The sequence below is a fragment of the Callorhinus ursinus genome, unplaced genomic scaffold (assembly GCF_003265705.2).
Source record: "Callorhinus ursinus isolate GAN/ISIS: 27379988/994484 unplaced genomic scaffold, GSC_fseal_2.0 scaffold4, whole genome shotgun sequence".
Lineage (NCBI taxonomy): Eukaryota > Metazoa > Chordata > Mammalia > Carnivora > Otariidae > Callorhinus > Callorhinus ursinus.
The window spans coordinates 158,904,994-158,911,652 of record NW_027397066.1 but is presented as its reverse complement, the minus strand read 5'-3'; the positions used below and the strand labels follow the sequence as shown (position 1 = coordinate 158,911,652).

General features: G+C 60.8%; 1 protein-coding gene across 3 annotated transcripts; it reads right to left on the bottom strand.

Moving 5' to 3' along the window:
• Nucleotides 1–468: 468 nt before the first annotated feature.
• EGR3 (early growth response 3) lies at nucleotides 469–4,992 on the bottom strand. 3 transcript variants are annotated; one of them, XM_025874012.2, is made up of 2 exons: nucleotides 4,550–4,992; nucleotides 469–3,273 (listed from the first exon to the last, which is right to left on the bottom strand). In XM_025874012.2, the coding sequence occupies exons 1-2, from the start codon at nucleotides 4,701–4,703 to the stop codon at nucleotides 2,264–2,266; spliced, it is 1,164 nt and encodes a 387-aa protein (XP_025729797.1). In that variant the 5' UTR covers nucleotides 4,704–4,992; the 3' UTR covers nucleotides 469–2,263. The 3 variants fall into 3 exon arrangements, with proteins under 3 accessions (XP_025729797.1, XP_073748709.1, XP_073748708.1); XM_073892608.1 differs by lacking the exon at nucleotides 4,550–4,992 and adding an exon at nucleotides 4,284–4,364; XM_073892607.1 differs by lacking the exon at nucleotides 4,550–4,992 and adding an exon at nucleotides 4,091–4,193.
• Between the last annotated feature and the right edge of the window lie 1,667 nt (nucleotides 4,993–6,659).

The window sequence follows — 6,659 nt, the reverse complement described above, 5'->3', positions numbered from 1 at the left end:
AAGTTATTTTTCTCTTAGTTTAAGCTTAAATGTCTGAGAACAGTTTTATTAAAACAAAGGAAAACTCAGATTATCATGCAGTGACATGCATAAACCAGAAGGAGCAAGGAAAAAATATTAAAGGATATTTGATTCCTCCTTCCAGCTTTGAAGTGACCAAAATTTTTGTTTTTAATAATCATCACATTATAAAAAGTATTCAGCAAAATACTGTCTCTGCAAAGAAAGATTTTACCCTTCAGCTGAAAAAATATGGGCCCTCCTGGCAAACTCCATCCTCTTCTCTCTCCTACAAAAAGTCCAAGTACCTGGAAATTCACAATCCCCCTGCTCTTTGATTTTTTTTTCCCTTTCACTAGACTCCTTTTAGTATTATTTATCCACCACCAAAGGAAACAAGAAACAAAAAACAAACCCAAAAAACAAAAAACAAACAAACAAAAACCCCCGATGCTTTTTTTTCTCTTAAAAAAAAAAAGTGGGAAACGCATAAAGTGACTTTAAAAACAGACATTCTGTAAACTCCAGACCTTTGTTCCTTCTCTCTGGGCAGCTTAGTGACCACAGGAGAAATAACGCTAAGAGGGAACAGTACATTCAGTCAAGACTGTGCGGGAAGCTGTGTGAGAGAGAGCAACCTTCCCTACTACTCCACTTCAAAAGAGTCACCCCTGTGTGGGGGAAGCGCTGGGGAGGAGGGGGTGCCTGAGAAGAGGTGAGGTAGGGCGGGGAGAAAGTGAGACTGGGTTGCGAAAAGATACGCCTCATTCAGCAACGTGGGTTAATGTAAAAATACCCATATCTTTAAGGAAAATTTGGACGAAGATGTGTGTATGTCTGTATATGCAGTATACAGACATACATATATATGTTTATATATACATACACACACGCCTATGTAGATATAATCTCATCAGTTACATTTTTCATAAAAAATAAATCATTTAAAGCTTATATACCTACAAATTCTCTTTATTCCGGTGCACTGCACTGGATAGCCAAGTACCTCAGAGATATTATTTTGCTGGGAGTACATATTGTGTGTGTGATGTATATATGTATGCGTGTGCGCATGTACACATACCTGCATACACACACGCACCGCATACGTAGATCTGAATTCCACCTGTTGTGTCGGCGGTGACAAAGAACGAAAAATGAACCTGCTTTCCCATCCATGGGGGGGGGAAGGAGAAATGGGTATGAGTGAGTGAAAACAAAAAGATGGTGAAATGAGGTGGCTGGTTGAGGCCTGCCTTTCTGGGAAGAAGATTTTGAAAGAGGTGGAAAAAGGCTTTAGAGAGAAGGGGGAGGAGGGGGAGAAAGCGCAGAGGGCGAGCTCAGGAACACAGATTTTGAAAAGTGGGGCTGAGGAAATAGATTTGTTACAAGGCAGGTTTAGTGATAGCTGTTCCTTCTCCCCGCAGATCAAACTGCCCTGAGGCCTAAGAGGGAAGCGCTCGGAAAAGGAGGGGTGCTGAGGGGCCGAACCCCACACGGCGGTAGCAGCCCCGCGGCGGCGGCATCCGAGGCATTTCTGTAAGAAACATTCTTTCCGAGCAGATGGAAGACCGTCTCATCCGGCCACGTGCAGGCCCCCAACCTGGGACATTCCCCCCAGCGGCCTGGGGACCCGATGTGGGGAAGAGTTTGGGGTGGACACAGCCCAGTTCAGCTCAAGAGTCACACACACCCACACACCCACACACCCACACACGCGTGCGCGCGCGCGCACACACACCCACACACCCACACACATAACACTCACGCGAGCACGCACACTCGCGCGCATCCCCGCACGCAGGCGCGCGTGCGTGCGGCGGGCAGCAAGCTCTGCGCTTTGGTGCGCTCCTTACCCCCTCCCCCTCTCGGGTCTTCGAGGGGAAACCGAGGGAGACGTGGGGGGAACCGTGAGGTGCTTGGGTCGGGCGAGGCTTGGGCGGGCCCCGCCTTCAGTCCCCCGCAGGTCCTTGGCGCGGCCCAGCGGCCCCTGGATCAAGACGATCCGAACTGAACAAAGCGGGCTAGACGCCACCTTTCCGCCCCCACGCCTTGGTTAAGGGGGGGGGCAGCGAAGGGAGGGCACCTCCTGCCCTGGCCCCCGACCGTTGGCCGGTGTGAAAGGGTGGAAACGGGGGACATCGAAGGGGAACAAGGGACCTTACGTCCATGGAGAGGCCAGGGCGCGGCCCCTGCGCCTCCGTGGCTAGCTTTCCCGCTGCTTTCACTGCAGGGGAAAAGTGGGGATCTGGGGGCCCGAGCCTCAGGCGCAGGTGGTGACCACAGGGGCCAGGGACACGGGGGGCGCCGAGGACGCAGAGGGCGCACCTCCCTTCTCCGCCTTCTTCTCCTTTTGCTTGAGGTGGATCTTGGCGTGGCGCTTGCGCTCGTCGCTGCGCGCAAACTTGCGCCCGCAGAACTCGCAGGCAAAGGGCTTCTCGCCCGTATGCGTGCGGATGTGAGTGGTTAGGTGGTCGCTGCGACTGAAGCTCCGCATGCAGATCCGGCACTGGAAGGGCTTGTGGCCCGTGTGGATGCGCAGGTGCCGGGTCAGCTCGTCCGAGCGACTGAAACGGCGGTCGCAGCCCTCCGCCGGGCACGCGTGGGGCCGCTCGTGGAGCGGGGTCTTGCTGGGTCGGTTGGGATACTTGCGGGGCCGGATGGGCTTGAGCGTGAGCGGCGGCTGGGGCAGGCTGCCAAAGCCCGGGTGGATCTGCTTGTCTTTGAATGCCTTGATGGTCTCCAGAGGGGTAATAGGGGGCGGGTTGACCCGGATGGGGTCCATGCCCTGGAAGGGCTTGTGCTCCGGAATGGAGCCCATGTCGTTGGGGTGGTGGTATAGGTTGTAGTCAGGAATCATGGGGAAGAGGTTGCTGTCCAAGGCCGGCTTGGCCGATTGGTAATCCTGGGGGGAATAGGCGAGCCCGGGGTTGCCCTGGGGGTCGTGGAAAGACACAGGCTCCGAGTAGAGATCACTGCAGTTAGAATAGGGGGGCAGCGCCGGATACATGGCCTCCACGTCGCCCTGCGGCGGCTGCACCATGCTGGCCGTGGAGGTCTGCGTGCTGAGCGCCCCTGAGGCCGGGGGCACCCCCAAGATGCCGGCGCTCATGAGGCTAATGATGTTGTCCTGACACCAGTTGGAAGGGGAGTCGAAGGCGAACTTTCCCAAGTAGGTCACGGTCTTGTTGCCGGGGGCTGGCTGGAAGGAGCCCGAATAAGAGAGTTCCGGGTTGGGCTTCTCGTTGGTCAGACCGATGTCCATCACATTCTCTGCGGAGAGCGGGGAAGAGAGGGGAGGGGTGAGTGAAGCCGAGCCGGCTCCCGGGCCGGGGCGCCCAGGTCCTTGCCCAGGTGTGGAGGGTGCGGCCGGGTGGAGTGAACAGCGCACGGGGTAGGAGGAAGGCTGCGCCCGGGCGCAAAGCGGGCGGTGCCGCGCTCCCGGGCGCAACCTGGATACAGCAAAATACTACGGATCGGGGTGTGGAGTGGCTGCTGCACACACACCGCACACGCCGCGCACACACTCACGTATCACACGCACACACACACGCGCGCACGCGAGAAGCATTGTTGTTGTTTCCGAGGTGGGGCGGGCAGGTAGCTGCAGCTACAGGTAGTTTCAGACCCCGAGCGCGCCGGGCTCTCGCTCTCCGGCGCACACAACTCGGCCTCTTCCCCCAGCCCTGTCCGCGCCGGGACGCCGCGCCTTTCCTGCCCGGACGAAGCCCCCCGTGCGCACCGCGCCCGGGTCGCTGACCCGGAGCGCTCCGACGCTTTGTCCTCTGCGCGCAGAGGGGTTCTGCCGGCAAAGGGAGCTCTCCCGCCGCCTTCCCGGGCCCCAGCCTCCGCCAGGCCTGAAGGAGCTTTCGGCTCTTGCTGGAGGGGGGAAAGCCCAGCCTCAGCGAGCGAGGGTGGAGGGCGGCGGAAAACCGGCCCGTGTCTCCATGGCGGGAGTGGCCGCTCTTCCCAAGCTCCACGGCCGGGGGATCGCCCCCCGTGACGGCCCCCGAGGACCCCCTCCCTCTTCCCGCTGTCCCCACACCCCCACGGCTTTGCTGAACGCCCCGGAAAGGCAGCGTCGCAGTACCTCTCCCACCGCGGGGACTCCACGCCGCACATGGCTCCATCCCGGGTGGGAGGCTGAGGGAGTAAGGGGGGGAGAGCGCGGGTGAAAGGGACGCTGGGCTCCTCCCGGGAAAGGGGGCGACAGCACCACGCCTTGCGCGCAGCCTGGCGATCGCGCCCCCTAAGTGGAGAACCCCAGAGCCGCTCGCACCTACCTCCCTCTGGTCGGCGGCTGCCCCCACCCGGGAGAACCGAAGCCTCTACCGTGGCGTCGCCAACCGAGCCTTCCCGATCGGGGAGGGCGGGAGGAGTGGGTGGGAAAAGCAACTCGCCCCCCGGAAAATTCCCAGCGCGCCCCCATCTCTCCATGCATCCATCCATCCATCTCTCCGTCATCCATCCATCCATCGCTAGCTCCTTCCCTCCTCTTCCTCCCTTTCCCTTCCTTCTCGCTGCCTCGCCGCCTCCCCGCCGCCCTTACCTGTAGCCATCTGATTGTAATGGGCTACCGAGTCGCTGCTGCCAGAGAAGAGGTTGAGCGCGCTGGGGATCTCCTCGGGGTACAGATTGTCAGGCAGTTGGTTTAGCAAACTGCTCATGGTCACCGGCAGCTTCTCGGCGAGTTTGCCGGTCATAGCACTCCCGAGCTGCCGCCGCCGCCGCCGCCGCCGCCGCCGCTCGCTCCTAACGCAGCTTCCAGGCAAGCGGCATCCGAGAGGCGATCCGTGGTGCAGGGGAAAAGCATGCGAGAGGGAAAGTTCGGGGGGAGGGGGAGGGAAGAGGGGAAGGGGTGGGCCAGGGGAGGGGATCTTCTCTTTTTGGGGTGGGTGGGAGAGAGGGCAAAGGGGGGTAATCCTCTTGGGTGCCTCCGCTGGTGCCGTAGAGGCTGGGGGGGGGGGGGGGGGGGGGGGGGGGGGGGGCTGGGCTGGGGGAATCTTGGCCCAAGGGGGTTGGACGCGGCCTCAGTATTGCTCTCACAAACAGATGCGCGCCGGCGGCCCCCCCGCCCCCAGATCCGCCACCGCCGCCGCCGCCGCCACCGCCGCCGCCGCCGCCGCCGCCGCCGCCGCCGCCGCCGCCGCTACCACCACCACCAGCCCCGCCGCTTCCTAGCAAGCTCACTGCTGCCCAAAAGCTCCCAGCCAGGGAACTCCACCAGCCTATTTATCTGAGCCCCGGGAAAGCTCCGTGACGTAGCTGCCCATATATGGACAGACAAAGCCCAGCCGAAGGGGCGCGACGTCACAATGGAAGCTCCTCACAATGGAACATTAGAAAGCAGGAAGCGGGCCGCAGCCAACATGCGGCGCCCGCAACGCTCGCGGATCTTAAGAAAATGAGAGAAAGAGAAATAAAAGAGAAGAAAGAAGGAAAATTCGAGAGGAGAGAGGAAAGAAGGAAGCAACTGAACGCAAAGCGTAAAGCGCGCAGCGCGGAGTTGGAAAAGCAATAACCGCCTGTGTGTTTATTTTACGTCCGCACTACGAGAGCGCACTTGTACAGCGGGGGGCGCGGGGGGGGGGGGGCTGGAGTTGTTTGCAAGTGGCCTCCAACACCCCAAGCAGGGAGAAAGGGAATTGGAAACACCCGGCGAGGTCCCTTTGCAACCTGGGAACTTCTGGGGAACCCGGAAGGTGTGCGCTCCGACCCTGCTCCCGCCGCTCGTCTCGCACCTGGGACCCGGCCTGAGACCGAGAGAAGGGGAGCGCGTCCCTTCCAGGAGGATTGCAGCGGGTCAGGGATCGCAGATCCAGTATCCCCACCACTTTCGTGCGGCCCTCACTCTGATTCTCCGCCCGAACTCCTGACGCTCCCGGGGCCCCTGACCCTGCGCTGACTCCCAGCTGAGCGCGGCGGAAGAGAGCTTGGTGGCTGCAGCGTGGCGGCGCGGGAGGCGAGAACCCCCGCACTTTTGGGGTCGAGGATGTGCGGTTCGGGTGGTGAAGAAGTAGGAATGAAGTTGAGGGGATAGGAAACATGTGCACCAAATCCCTGATAATTCCCTAACGGTTCCAAAGCACCCCCTTTGGCCACGGGATGGCAGGAGGGCCCAGCAGGCCCAGGCGCAGTCGCTGTCTGTTGCTGCCTGCGAAGGGCCCGCCACAGAGTTGCAGCGGGAGCCTGCCGAACCCACAGTCTCAGAGCCACCTCCTCTAGTCTCTACCCTCCCCCTCGCCTTCCACAGGGCTGTCCCCATCGCTGCCTGCCGGCGCCCCGCAGTCAAGGGCCTCCTGTTTGACGACCGGAACGCTGTCACCTCCCGGAGCGGCAGCAGATCCCGGGGGCGGCTGCTACGTTCCCCGAGGCCTGCTGCGGGAGCGCGCGCGGCCGGGCCACGGGAGAGCGGGAGGAGAGAAAGGGAGCGTGGGGGAGCGACCCCGAATCACACCGGCACCGGCACCGGCTTGGCGTGGGAGGATTCCCTCCTCGGTGGCCGTGTGGGCGCGGTGAATCCCGCGTCTCCCCCCCGCCCCTCGCTGGTCGGGGTTGGGGGAACGTGCATTTCTTAGGGGGAGTGGGAGTGTTGACAAGGAGGAAGAGAGGATCCCCGGGCCTCACTCCGTGGGAGGGCCACGCGGGCCGGGGACGTG

Bases quoted from the DNA above. Each gene is read 5' to 3' on its own strand.
- EGR3 (XM_025874012.2), bottom strand. From the start codon at position 4,703: ATGACCGGCAAACTCGCCGAGAAGCTGCCGGTGACCATGAGCAGTTTG. The intron at 3,274-4,549 runs GTAAGGGCGGCG...CGCTCTCCGCAG, and splicing joins TTACAATCAGATGGCTACAG to AGAATGTGATGGACATCGGT.